This window comes from Amborella trichopoda, chromosome 13 (genome assembly GCF_054954075.1).
Source record: "Amborella trichopoda isolate Santa Cruz 75 chromosome 13, AtrichopodaSantaCruz75HAP2 v2.0, whole genome shotgun sequence".
NCBI classification, from domain to species: Eukaryota; Viridiplantae; Streptophyta; class Magnoliopsida; order Amborellales; family Amborellaceae; genus Amborella; species Amborella trichopoda.
Window position 1 is genome coordinate 5,419,589 of NC_142348.1, and position 14,749 is coordinate 5,434,337.

At 34.0% G+C, this 14,749-nt stretch overlaps 1 protein-coding gene across 1 annotated transcript; it reads right to left on the reverse strand.

Moving 5' to 3' along the window:
- Positions 1-3,067: 3,067 nt before the first annotated feature.
- Positions 3,068-10,594, reverse strand: LOC18428751 (ferritin-like catalase Nec2). Its single transcript, XM_006838051.3, has 3 exons — positions 10,067-10,594; positions 6,415-6,640; positions 3,068-3,650 (listed from the first exon to the last, which is right to left on the reverse strand). The coding sequence occupies exons 1-3, from the start codon at positions 10,402-10,404 to the stop codon at positions 3,276-3,278; spliced, it is 939 nt and encodes a 312-aa protein (XP_006838114.3). The 5' UTR covers positions 10,405-10,594; the 3' UTR covers positions 3,068-3,275.
- Positions 10,595-14,749: the final 4,155 nt, after the last annotated feature.

Genomic DNA, 14,749 nt, shown 5'->3' on the forward strand with positions numbered 1-14,749 from the left:
GTAATGCAGATCTCAAAAACCCACTTGGAGAGGTTGTTCCAATACTTAAGACACTACAATTTATCATCTCTACTTCAAGATGTGTGGCTATGAGAGTAAAGGATTTCAATTTTTAATCTTCTACCACATTATTTAGATCGTCAATTTTAAGATTTTTAAATGTTTATATATCTACTCAACCCACACCATTTTTAGAGCTTAAAATTTGATAATTAAAGGTAAAAATAGTCCGGACTTTTCAGCTATCGCATGTTTTAGCACCCAAACTGCATATTTGGTAAGATTTGGAGGTACATCTTAGTTTGATTTTTTAATGTTGATGTCTTATACAACTATTCCGAATAAAAAACATTGTTGAAATTTATTTTATTTATTTTTATCATTAACCGTAATTTCATTGAAAAAATGAGAAATTACGTGACAACAGAAAAATAAAAAGAGAAGAAAGAGGGGAAGGAGAGAGAAAGAGGAGATCATGAGGAGGCTAGTTTCACAAGAGCGTCAGGAGTGCCAGTTCTTTCTTTGTTAATGTTGCAAAAGATATTGAATAGTTCATCTCTTGGGTACTATTGATATTTTTTTATGAAAAAACTTGTAAGCCCTTCATATAAATACGAAAAGCATGTCCTAAGATTAATTAAAAACTATCCAATTCAAAGTACTTAAGAACTCAAGATCCAATTTATTTCATAAAATTATTGGCCGTGATTCTAAAAGAGCTTCAAATTTTCGTTTAGGAACTCAAGATATGGTCCAATTTGTTAGAAGGGTAATACAAATCACCCCCATTTGAAATTTCTTCAGGTATTTTCATCACAAAAAGAAAGGCTTTTTATGGTGGCCCATGCATTTGTAGAGAGAGAGAAGATATAAGAAAAAGTATAGAGAAGTTTGGAGGATAAAAATTAGGGTTTTTGTACAACCTCTAGCACCATCATAGCCTCGTATTGGGCCGGTTTTTCATCAGCATTTCTTCATGGCAACGGTCTTGGTCGACGGTGACAAAGAGATGAATCGTTTGATAGTGGTATTGCAGTAAGAAATATCTATTTGAGTTTTTTTTTCCATCTTATGAGGTAATATCTATTCCAAACTTATTAATTTCTTACTGTGATAGTGAATGCATCTTTACCTTGCATATCGATGTAGCTCCTTTTGGGTGAACCATGTAAAATTGTAGTTGTCTTCTGTTTTAACTTGTATTGTGTATTGGTGATTTCTAATTTTACTAGTTTTTCTTATTTCTATAATTTTTCAAATACATTGCACATATTATTGGTTATGGGTATTTCGCTTAGGTGTTGGATTCATTGTTGTGGGAAGCTCACCACATCAAGTAAGGATTTGGGTTATCCTGATTTGCCAACAAGTAGTATTAGAGCCTAAGGAAGTGATGTAGTATTTTTTAGAAAATAGCAACTCATAAGTTTGAGGTGGAGAAGTTTAATGAGAAAGATGATTTTAAAATTTGAAAATTAAAAATACAAAATTTACGGGTACATCAAGGGTAACACAAGGCATTACTTGGAAAAGATAAGAAATCGGTAAATATTATTGATGATGATTGGGAATAACTTAATATGAAGGCAAGTGCCACTATTTGCTTGCGTTTAGCGAATAAAATATTGTTTAGTATTGTTGGGGAAAATATGACAAAAGATTTGTGAAAAAAATTTGAAAAGTTCGTATCAAACAAAATCTCTTACAAACCGAATTTTTTAAAAATAAAATTGTATTCCTCGATAATAAAAGATGTTATAAAAGTGTCGAAACATTTAAAGGAAAAATTGAAAAGTTTGTATCAAACAAAATCTCTTACAGGCCAAATTTTCTTAAAAAGAAAATTGTATTAATTGAGAATGAAAGATGATGCAAAAGTATCGAAACACTTGAATGAATTAATAAAATCATTTGTCAACTTGGAAGTATTAGAATGGAGGATGGAGATAAGGCGGTTACATTTCTTTATACATCGCCAATATCCTATGATAACCTTTTTACTATATTGAGTTGTAGAAAAGAAGATTTTCTTGATATGGGCTCGGTGTATAGTGTTATCCTATTGATGAACTTTGAAATAAGGCATCTTTAGGAAGTTCGGTGAAATCAAAGACAACAAATCTTGTGGCAAGAGGTCAATCGAATGAATGGTATGATTCATTGAGGAATCATTCAAGAAGCTATTCAAAACCTTGATTTTTAATCAAGAGGGCCTAATAACAAAAATGTGTGTTGGCATTGTGGAAGCCCGATCATATAAGGAAGAATTGTTTAAAAAGAAAGGGGGTGAATTCTTTCAAAGATCCTAATGTGTGCGGTAAAATGCAAATTAAATCTAATAATGAAGCAAATTAAAGCGAAGAGTCAACATTTAATTTTATTGCAGATGAAGTATTGATGGTGACATACAATTTTATATTATATCAAAGTTGGATACTTGATAATGGAGCCACCCCATCACATGTGCTCACATGGATCATGGTTTGACTAATATCAATCATGTGAAGGAGGATTAGTATCCATCGGTAATAACTCAAGTAGCAAAGTAGTTGAAATCGGTTCAGTTCACCAAATAATGTTTGATGGGACTATTCCTAAGATTAAAAATATTAGACATGTGTCGGAGCTAAAAAAGACCTTGATTTATCTTTCTTTAAATTCAAAATGTTACAAGTTTACAAGTTAGGGTAGTGTAATCAAAATATTAAAAGGAACTCTACTTGTCACAAAAAGAGTCCGAGAATTTATATGAGAAGCACAATAATATAAGTAAAACGGAGGTAGTTTAAAACCCAGAAATATAAAGCAATAATTTTGATTTATCAATTACAATTAGAAACTTATGACGGACCTATTTCAATAAAATAATTCCTTCCGGAGGAAACGTTGACAAAATCTGACCCCGTCAAGAATATAATTAAAATTTTATTTTTTCATTTTAAATTCATGAAATTTATTTATAATAAAATCAATCAATGAGAGTTCCAAAACTACCATGATCATAATCACCATATTGTGCTGGTTTGCCATAATTGGATAATTGCAAGTATCATACAGGCCATGAAGGTCACGTAACACTACAACATTTCATTCATGTAAACCGTATGAGTTCCATACAAACAAAGCTTTCGCTTGGTTACGGTTATAAGGCCAGGAAATTTCATTTCATTAAACAACACAAGGCCTAGTTATTCACTTTTGGTAAGAGCACACTTAAAACATACAAGCACATCATAAGGGATAGGTGTGTTGAATAAGGAGGAGTTTTCTGAAGGTCAATCCTTCAGATATGATTCAGCTATTGTGCCCTTTCCACCATTCGGAAAGAAGCCGCCGGGTTTATGCTCATCTCCGGTCGAGTAGACGATCCTCAGGACCTCAGCAGGGGTGCGGCCGTACGCCAGAGAGTTGTAGTCGGCTGACAGGATATTCCCTGAAGTCTTGTTCTCTGCGCCTAACTCCGGGGGCACTACAAGACCTTCATCTTTGATGCCGGCATGTCCGAGCCTGTTTCTGAGCTCCGAGATGCGATCCGTGAATTCTGCCACTGTGTATTCGTAAGGCTTGACCATGTCCTCCGCTCGCTCATATAGTAATGCTCGAATTACAGCATCTTGCCCTGATTCTACTGCCAAAAGACCAGCTACTAACTGCATGAAGCCATGGACAATATGGAGTTTTACCTTGGAGCTTCTTCTTACAAAGTATGGAACTCATTCATGCAGCAAAGTCCACCATGTATAATTTTCATTTACTACTCGTCTTGCCTAAAGGTGTAATGTTTCTCTTCTTTCTTTCTTTTTTATGTGGGACTTTTTTTTTCTTATTTTCATTTTTGGGAATGTTTAAGGGTTCTAAAAGACATACCTTGGAGCTCAGTGACAATTATCACCGGTGAATTCAATTTAGGGAGGTTTTATCACGATAAGTTTTCATGGCGATTTATGTGTAAGAGATTGTTCACTATAGGTTAGGGCTGACAAGAGCTCCATTCACCTTTAAATATAATAATGAAAATTTAATTCATGAAAAGTGAATCTAAAGGAGAAAAGTAGGAGCAGCTTCCTAAATATAAGAGAATATAGAAAAAAATATTAAAATGAAATTACATGTGTGGGAAGTGTTTGAAAGAATGGAAAGGATTTAAAGTAATCCCTTAAACTTTGGTAGCTTAAATTTTGAATTTGACATAAGATGTTGATTCCATTGTTTTTTGGAGATCTATGTTTCCCAAAGGTGCATCACTCAAAATATGTACATAAAGGATTAAACATTATTCCATATAGTATACATAGAGGGAATAATTTCATGCAACGATTTTACATTAAAATGATGAAAAAATCTTCAAAATCCATGCTACGTCCATTTGTTTGACCTTAATTTGCAAATATATATGCTTTTCGTTTTGATGAACAATCACCCAAAAAAGTGAAAATGCACCAAAAAAAGGGCTTTTTTAACTCGCTTCATATAGGCCAACTATTTGGTGAGATGCTTAGATCTAACCCTAGAAGGAACCTTTTCATTTTTCAAAATTTTTGGATATTTTTTTTTATCATTAGATGAACAATGTTAAGGAACAAAAAATATTGATTTTGAATTTCTAAAGGCCTGGCTACTAAAATTCACCCAATGGTTGTTGGAAGGGGCCTCATTTTCACCCCATGTAAGGTGCAAATTATTATATTTTTTTTGGGATTGATTGTTAAGATGAAGAGCCTATGCAAAATTTGGGGTTACAAAAATTCCATAAATATATTTTTCTAGAAATATAGTTTCATTATAAAAAGACGGTGACATGAAATTACTCCCTATATATAAATTACATGTGAAATTTAAGATAAATTCCAAATGAATTTACAAAACAAAAAAAACCCTTGATAAACTGCCAATAAGCCTTGGAGTTTGGATATAGGTGTAGGGAACCAAGGTTAATTTCTACCGTTTTGCCATTAACAAATAGGCACGGTTTGTACAGGGCCTCTAACAATCAAAGTAAAGCGCACTTTCAACTAGTGTTAAGAAACGTGGTTTCAATACTGAAAATCTTTGCGATAGCCTTAAAATATATTTTCATCTTTTATTATAAAATTTCAAGTTTAAAAAGAAGTGTAGAACGAGTAGACCTATGAAAACTTAAAATCTAAAAATTGATAGTCCAAAAATGTATTACAAGATGCACAATTTCCAAAACTTGAAATCTATTTTTTTCTCATGTCCATGCATCTTGATATCAAGATGATCGATTTGAAGATATTTGGACATCAAAACTACCTCTTCTAGTAAAACTTTTGAGGTGCTCTTTACTTTAATCGTTTAGAGCTGCAGCTCTATATAAACTTTTTCTAAAGATAAATGGTCTCTTTGTAGACAATCCCTTATGCGGAAAGATCCGCATTATGAGTTTATTTGACCTAGGGAAACTGACAATTCACTGCTGAGTCGGACCGATTTCCGATACTTGCCAGGAACTCGTTCGTTTTGGAACAATTTCTGATCCGGACAAGTAGGTTTTGAATCACTTATTCGAATTATTAAATGGCATTTTAGCCATATTTGAAGACACAAAAAGAAGGCAAGTTTACAGGCCAATACTGCTTGAGGTTCAAAATGGTAGGAAGTAATCACATCTTACTTACATATAGTCATAACCAAATTTACCAAACCACCTAATGTCAATAAATGTGGGCAACAAAAGTTCAAATAAATAAATACATGTGGGCAACAAAATCTGTATTGAATTGTTCTCGGTCAAAAAATATGGAGTAAAAAGATGCACCAAAAACATATTTTTTTTAAAAAAAAAGATTCACCAAAATTATTTAGGACTTGTTTTAAAAAATTGTACTTAAAAAGCCCATATACATGTGTACAGTTTTAGATGAGTTTATTCAGGAGAAATAAGAAAAATTATGAATTTAAAAGTAAAAGAAAATAAAGTCTTAATTCATAATATAAGCAACAAACACAAGAAGTTATTTAGACCTTTGCGAATTGTAATTAGTAAAACTCAATCTACAAATGAAAATTGATTAAGGTTAAAATTATTTCAAGTAAAAGAAAGAAAAGTATCGATTCATAGACTCAATTTGGAAGATAAGCAACGAACACTAGATCGTTGTTAAGACCTTGTTCATTTCAACCAGTAAAACTCATTCCACAAATGAAAATCGATTAAGGCTAAAATTATAAAGTATGAATACCAAGTTCTATGAAAGCCTTTTGGAAGATGCAATGTAAAAGCAAAGTAAAATTGAGAGAGAGAGAGAGAGGAGAGAGAGAGAGAGAGAGATAATTGCTATACAACTATGAAATACTAAAAATGTGTGTTCGAGAGAGAGACTAAAATGTGTGTTTGAGAGAGAGAGAGAGAGAGAGAGAGATAGAGGGAGAGAAAGAGAAGGTTAGTGCTACCTTCTTGGATGCGTAGGCTTGGAGATTGGGATTTGCACCCACGTAGCCCGTAAGCCCCACATAAGGGATCACATAAACTGCCAAGATGTAATTTAGACTGTTGATGTAAGGATCGAAGGGTGGAGAGAGAGGGTGTTCAAATGCCATGTCAAATAGTTTGGCGAAATTGTTGGGGCTCAAATCCAATAGTGGCCTTGGAAACCCACGAACCGTTGATTTGATTGCCCTGAATTTCAATAACCAAATCAACCAAATGCTTATTTTATATCTTTAAAATGACTTTGGAGGTGGAATCAAATTTAAGAAAAATAAAGAATCAAATAGGTCAGTTCAATTTGTTTTAGCTTCTTTTTCCAAATTTTATTTGCTACCTCAGTGTGATGCAATATTGTCAAATTTCGTGATTAAGTTTAAAAAAATATGGATTATGCGATTTTAACATAGAGTAATTTACACGCACAAAAAGAAAAAAAAAAATCGAAATAGGTCAATTTTGGGAGAAAATTACATGGAAAGCAACCCATGTTTTTTTTGTTCTTTCAAAATTACCCATATGTTTGAGGATGCCATTCTCTAACCACTTTTCAATTTTTTTTTAATTTATTCATTAGTAGGGTAATGCCTAGTTCAAAAGGCCGTCTCAGGTAGGAATCATCGGACTGTTTTATTTCTTAGCAAACAAATGAGCTAATATTGTCTGAGGATGTATAAAACATTTTGAAGGCCTTTAAAGGTCTTATGAGAGATTGTATAAAACATTTTGAATAAATAAACATAAACTTAGTAGGAATGCAGTCTTTTTGTAGACTATACCAATCAAATGTTATTTGCTAATACTCGGATTATGCTCAACGAGCTGGACCATCCGAGGTTTGGAAAAACCCAAGATATTTGAGCATAAGGATCTAACTGTGAAGGGTTTAATGTGTTAACCCTTGATGAGGTTGGTGTATGCCTCGATGAGGGTCGAAGGACCATGTGCCCCTTGCTTGTGATGAATAGCCTTTAAAGACAGAGCCATCCGAGGTTTGGAAAAACCCAAGATATCTGAGCACAGGGATCTAACTTTGAAGGGTTTAATGTGTTAACCCTTGATGAGGTTGGTGTATGCCTCGATGAGAGTCAAGGGACCATGTGCCCCTTGCTTGTGATGAATAGCCTTTCAAGACAAAGCTAAAACATCATCGTTATATCATCATATGGCATGTATTAGATAGCCGTTTTGAGATTCGCCCATGAAGGTGAAGCGTGTACATGTGCAAGAGATTATCCCTATGCACCATAGAGTCACGTTTGCATCATGGTCTGGAGGAACATGATTTTTGTCTCTAGGGGAGAACCTGAAATCCATAAATTGTTATTAGCTCCCTTAGTTTATTGGTTAACTTTTGTGGTCCAATCATGAGCCCATGCAGTTGACAGTGTGGGTCATGGGAACTGTTGGGTCAGTTTGAGAAAACTAGACGGATCATGATTCGCAGTTAAAGGTGGAGTGCTATTATATATTGATACGTTCCTAGATCTAACGGATCTGATTCCCATTAAAATTAATTAATTTTAATTAATTTTATATTATATAATTTTTGGAATGTTTATTTGAATTTTTTGTGATTTTTCTGATATTTTATTCTTGTCATTTGGATTTATAAATTAAGAGAAATTAATTTTTCAATGTTTTAAATAAAATATAATATTTAAAAAATCTAACTATAAAATAAAATATTTTCTAAAAATATATGAGACATTCACAAAATATGGATCCAAATTTAAATACATGTGAATTGGGTGGGGCCCACATATGGCCACTAAAAGGGTGGCATGCCGCACCTATTGAGATTCATGAAAAATTGGATACATTAAACTATAAAATTTTCTTATTTGATGGCAATATATCTAGGAAATGGAGGATAAGACTATAGCTAATCTCTTTGAATCTTGATGGTGGATCAAGATGGATAGCTCAAATCTCTCACCTACAAGTCTCCGTAGATCAACAATTGAGATTTGACCATACAAATTGAGGCAAAACCTATAGCCTAGAAATGCAGGAGGTCTCCCACCTAATAAAATTCCACACGTATTCTTTTTTATTTATTTAAGAATTCTCTCTCTCCCTATCCCAAATTAAGCTCTCTCTACATAGATTCTCTCTTTCCGTATATTCTGAAAGGGGAGGCCAAGTTGTTTTGGGTGGCACGCACCACCAACCCACCACTTCTCATTCTTCTAAGGGTGGCACGAACCACCTCTATTTTGTTTAGGTTGGCACCTACCACCAACCCGCCACTTCTCATTTCTTCTAAGGGTGGCACGAACCCAACCAGCAGTATCTCTCTTGGGTTTCCTTTTTGGGTGGCATGCCTAAGCCTAGGTGGTGTCTTTTTGTGGGTGGCAAAGGAGTGGAACCCCTTGTTAGTAGATCTCTCCATCTCTCTTGATATCCATCTCTCATATCTCTAAAAAAAATCAAGTTAAGAGGCTTGATCAATATTAAGTCATTGAGTGAGTTTTTACCATAGTACGGAAATCAACAGACCGATCATAAATCTCGAGTACCATCAAAGGAAAAACTCGACGTGGGGTGTATTAAGCCCAGTTGAGGTAATCTTCGACAATTTTAATTCTTTAAATCTTTATTAATATTTTGATCTTCTCTTCCCATAAAGCAATAAAGTCTAGTTTTTTATATTGAATAAGGAATTGTATTTGAAGATGTAGCAATTGAGAATCTATTTTATTTTATTTTATTTATTTCAAGAGTAGTTTGATTGTAATTAAACATTGTAAGTGATCTTGCCGGTGTAGGAATAAAGATTTTTTTTTAATATATATACCGTGCTTTATCACAAAGTATAGTTCGGAAGGCAGTTTCAGGTTGGAATCCTCGGACTGCTTTATTTCTTAGCAAACAAATGAACTAATAATGTCCGACGATGCCAACCTTGGACCGCCTTGAAGAGCACCAGAGGAGGCGGTCCGATAATAGGTAGCTCAGACTGGCTCTAAATGGTTAACAAAGTCAGTCTTCGCGGTTCAAGGATGCTTGAAGTAGGTTCAAGGATGCTTGAAGTATACTACAGAAAGCTGTCTAATGATGCTAATGTCAAACCAACTGGGCACTACCCCCAAATATTAACGGCCAACGCTACTATAAAAAAAAAAAAAATGGGATCAGAGGGCAATTTTAGAAAAAATAAAAAATCTCAGTGGCCTACGACATAATTTTAACCCAAAATTGACTCATTTTGTATTTTAACATTTTTTATATCCATATGTAATTCACCCTTTTACAAAAATACCCACGTAGATGGCAAAGATAAAGAATAAATAAAAAGAGTGTAAATCACAAAACGAATGAAGGTGGCTGCACTTCCCAGTTCCCATAGAGAGGTGGAGAGAGAGAGAGAGAGAGAGAGAGATCAATTTTTCCTTACCAGCTTCTTGATAAGCAAATTGAGAGAGATTAGCTTTATGTGACAAGCTTCTTGATAAGAAATTAGAGAGAAAGGGAGAGAGAGAGATATATCTTGCCTTATGTCACCAGCTTCTTCATAAGCAATTTGTGTGTATGTGCATGAGAGAGAGAGAAAGAGAAAGAGAGACCATCTTCTTCACAAGCAATTTGTGTGTGTGTGTGAGAGAGAGATGTTACCTTATGTGACCAACTTCTTGATAAGCAAATTGCGTGATGAGGTCTCGGGTGAATGGGTCGAGGTTGGCCTTTCTTACCCCAATTGGAGGTGGCCCTCCCATTGCTAGTTTAGGGTCATATTCATCCAATCCATATCCAACAGCACCATACAAGAAGAACTCAGCCTCTGTGTACTCCAGATTCAGAGGGAACTCCAATAAGTCCACATCTCCTTGAAGCAAGTTCTCATTGTGAGGGCAAGAGTAAGTTTCAGCTAAAGCTTGATGAGAGAGAAAGAGTAAGATGATAGAGAGAGAAAAGTAGGAAGGCATTGCCATGATGAATGCTAAACGATGCATGAGCTATGTACTATTTATATACCAAAGATTTGGTGCACCAACAATAAGGATGTATATTAACATGAACTAGTGATAATTAGTAGAAATCTCTATATAAGAAATGAATTAGTTTGCATTTTTTTGTATGCATTAAGCTAATATAGCTTGACTCATGCTTACACGACTTTATTTCTTCATTTGCCATGTAACAAGTGGTAGGGGACCCTTGACCTTGACCTAATTGCAAGAGTTGAGAATTAATTGGAGAGTGATGCGGGGTTTGTTTTAACTATCCTCTTAATTCTTGAGGACTAAGTCTTCTCCATTTAGGAAATAAATGCATTTATCAATCTCATAGCACCTAAGTGGTAGCTCGTGATGTGATTAAAGGAATTTAGTTTTGGAAGAGGTGAGGGGTAGGGGTAGTAATGGACCCGACTAGATCCAGGACCCAATGGGTATACTTGACCGCGGGTCCTGGTATGGGTCCAAATTTTGGATCCGAATAATATTCAATTCTGAGTCTGGATCCAACAGAACCTGACCCATAGCTGTAGTCATAAGGCATATGACGGCAATCTTGTGTCTTTACATGCACACTAGATATTCGTTTTCTCACAATATTAGCAACGTTTATAATATTATTGGCACAAAAGAAGCTGATAACCATAGGGTATATGATGGTAAAAAAAATGGCAAAAAAAAAAAACTCATAGTCATATAGTGACAATAGATCCAACCAGACCTAGGACCCGACGGGTCTAGGTACAAGTCCAAATTTTGAACCTGAATATTATTTGGATCCGGATCTAGGTCTAGCCAAACCAGACGTGTTCCCAACCCATGGCCACCCTTAGTGAGGGGAATCAATATTAGAGGATAGTGATCGAATAGCTGATGAGATTAACGAGGGAAAAATGAATACTTTTGAGTAATTTGATGGGAACTTCTTTTACGGGCAAACTTTGTGCCTAACCAAAAGAGTTTTTAGAACCTTTTTTCGCACTTTGAAATCTCTCTCACACACACAAACGCATACTCCATTCTCACATGGACGATTGCATGTGTGCATGTATCCATTAACTGTGTGTTACATGATGGACCTTACATAAGTCTCTCTCCATTTATTGCGTTGGTCCCCGGAAAACAGCATATGGAGTCCCTTCAAGGGATATTAGACCTATCGGCCTGTTTTCCTCAACCTCTACACACAAGATGCTAGCGAATGTCTTGGCTAATAAACTCATGAATGTTACTGGAGAGGTCACTTAGGGCCCATAAGCCTTCATCAAAGGCAGACAAATTATAGATGATATTTTAATTGTGCAATAGCTTATCCTCCCACTTGTAGTCGAGAAAAAAAATGTGTTATGTTTAAAATGGATTTTGAGAAGGCATATGATAAAGTGGAGTAGGATTACTTAGATAAAGTTATGGAATTGATAGGTTTTAGTGAAAGGTTAAAGAAATGGATTGATGGATGAATGTCCATAGCCTATTTCTTAGTCATTGTCACTGACAAAACTTGGAGTTATTTCAAGGCATCGAGGGGCCTTCGACAAGGGGACTTTTTATCACAATTTCTCTGTGCTCTTGTGGCTGAATCTTTTAGCCTTATGCTTGCTGATGTAGTGGACAAAGATCAGACGCCTTGAGTCACTAATGAAGGTCCACTTATAACTCATCTACAATATGCATGATACCTTGCTAGTAGCAAAGAGGGATATGATGTAGTTACAATACCTTTGGTGCACTGGCTTCCTATTTTTCTCTCTATCATCTTTTCCTTCTCTCTTCTTTTACTTTCGTTGTACTTTTCATTTCTCCTCGACGAAAATCTCATTTACTTTTTAAAAAAAAAAAAAATTGTTAAGTATTTCGGTTTAAGACGTTCATGAGGCGAGATACTTTGCAGTTTAAACAATCATTTTTATAAATAAAAATAATATAATAATAAAAATAATTTATTACTTTACATATTGGAAAGGTGGTTGACTCACCAGCATTCAAAACCACAAATCGGGATAGGCCGAGTCCGTATTATTTGGCCTGAGTTGCACAGGGTCCCGGCCAGGCCAAAAACTGTTTAAAAAATCAAAAATCAAAAAATAGAAAAAATATGTTTTTCAATAAAATTAACCAAGAGGTTAAAAAACTGTGTGAAAAAATAGATTTTGAAAGATCAATTTGCGATGAGGGTGTTTTAAAAATAATCAAAAAAGAAAGAAAAATGTAAAAATAAGTATTCGTCGCCAAAAACCCTTTCCAATCTTTGCCAAAATGATAGAAAACAATATATATATATATATATATATATATATATATATATATACTACAAATAAATTTTTTATTTGTATAATTTTTTTATATTTTTTTTAAAATCCCCAAATTGGCTACCCAACTCAAGGACACTCTGTCTCGCTAGGGTGGCGAGTCCGAGTTACTGGGTGAGTCTAAGTTGACTGGTCCGAGTTACTCAGAGTTTTTAAACACTTGGACTCACGATAGTAGCGTAATGTTACTTGAGTTGAAAACCTACTCAGCACTTCAAATCCTTTTTTTATACACGCAAAAGTGTCGACTTTGTGTCGAAGTGTGTGTGGATGATACATGCACAAGCGATAGAGTGGAGTGTCGGGTTCGTGAATTACCAGATAAAAACACTCTCATGACACACGCATGCTAGCACATACGTGCACGCAAATATTATGTATTCTTGTGTAAACACGTGCGCACGCATGCTACCACATACGTGCACACAAACATCATGTATTTTTGTGTAAACACGTGCGTTAATGGATGGTGTAACTGTCGTATGTATCTCTTTTATTGTTAACGAGCTTAGGCTTAGTTTGGGCGATGAGGAAACTGAGTTTAGATACCTTTCAAGTGTCTCCTCTTTGCTAATTATTGTTTGATTTTGACACAAAAATCCAATCTGAATTAAGTTCCAAAGAGCTTGTGTTTTCCAAAGTTTTCAAGCGGAATGAAACTAGAAATACTTCTGTCAAAATGAAAAAAAAAGAAATACTTGTTGAGAAATAAAGTACGGGTGAAATGGGGCTGGTGTATGTAGCAACAAACAAATAAAGAGATTGGGCTTTCCTATTTACAGCTATACCGGAAATGTTCTCTCAAAACTGTAATTTGTCCTTTTATTGTAAAATAACATTGTGAAAAAGGTAACCCAGGCAAATCAGTCATCGGGATATCTGGAAACAAAAACTCATACTACACGATTTAAACAAGTCTTTTAAGCACCAAAGTTTCATGTATGTAGAGAGAGAAAATGGGCACCTTGTTAGAGAGAGAAAGTCAGTATAAAATAATTGGGGGAGAGAGAGACAGAACGAGCTGATAAAAAAATAATATATAAAAAAAATGGAACAATATATAAAAACGACTAAAATGTCCTTTATTTATCAAATGTATTATACCAATATTGTGTTATACCCAGCAGTTTAAAAAACGGATCGGTACCCTAGATTGGGCATTCCAAAAACCCATCCGGATCGGTGAATCGCAATTCGGATCTGGAATCTGTCGAATCGGTCGGATTAAGCTTTAAAAAAAATCCAAAAAAATTATTAAATTTCATTATAAATATTTTTTTCAGGAATCCAATTAGAAATGAGGGTATTACATTAAGAACTTTTATTCTTTTCATCGATATACAAATATTGAGATGTTCTTTCCCGGTGAATAAATTTAAAATTTGTCTTATAATATCATCTAATTTTTTAAAAAATTATTTACAACGGTAATAAAAATAATACATTATATAATTTATAATGTAAATAAATAAACAAATAAAATAGAGGATTTGATTATCAATATGTAATTATGAATAGTAAACAAAGGTGTGACCTTTGCAAATAAGTAAATCTACAAAAGTATAGAATTTAGAAATGTAAATTTGTAAGTGTATTATAATTAAATTAAAAAAATATATAACTATCATACTTGCAATGTGGGATAATTGACAAAGAAACTTTAAAATAGATTTTAAATTGGTTCGAGCTAGTATTATTTTTTTAATTTTAAATTGTCCAATAAACTAGTAATTTTTTTAATGGTCAATAAACTAGTATAAATATTATTTTCTATCGTTCTAATATCCTATGATTTAGTACTATTTTTTTCTTTTCAATATCTATTTACTAATAACTTAATGCTTAATATCTAACAAAAGGGTTTTTTTATTATAAAAAGCTTAATTTAATTTTCACAATAGACATTAATATTTGCCCCACATCGTCGAGTGAATTAGACAAAATTAAATGTAGAACATCAATAGTGATATCACACATTGATACTTGCCCTATATTGGTGATACCAAATAAACAGTTTAAATTCGATGGCCATG

Bases quoted from the DNA above. Each gene is read 5' to 3' on its own strand.
- LOC18428751 (XM_006838051.3), bottom strand. From the start codon at position 10,404: ATGCATCGTTTAGCATTCATCATGGCAATGCCTTCCTACTTTTCTCTC. The intron at 6,641-10,066 runs GTAACATCTCTC...ATTGAAATTCAG, and splicing joins CAAGAAGTTGGTCACATAAG to GGCAATCAAATCAACGGTTC. The intron at 3,651-6,414 runs GTAGCACTAACC...GGCTTCATGCAG, and splicing joins AAGCCTACGCATCCAAGAAG to TTAGTAGCTGGTCTTTTGGC.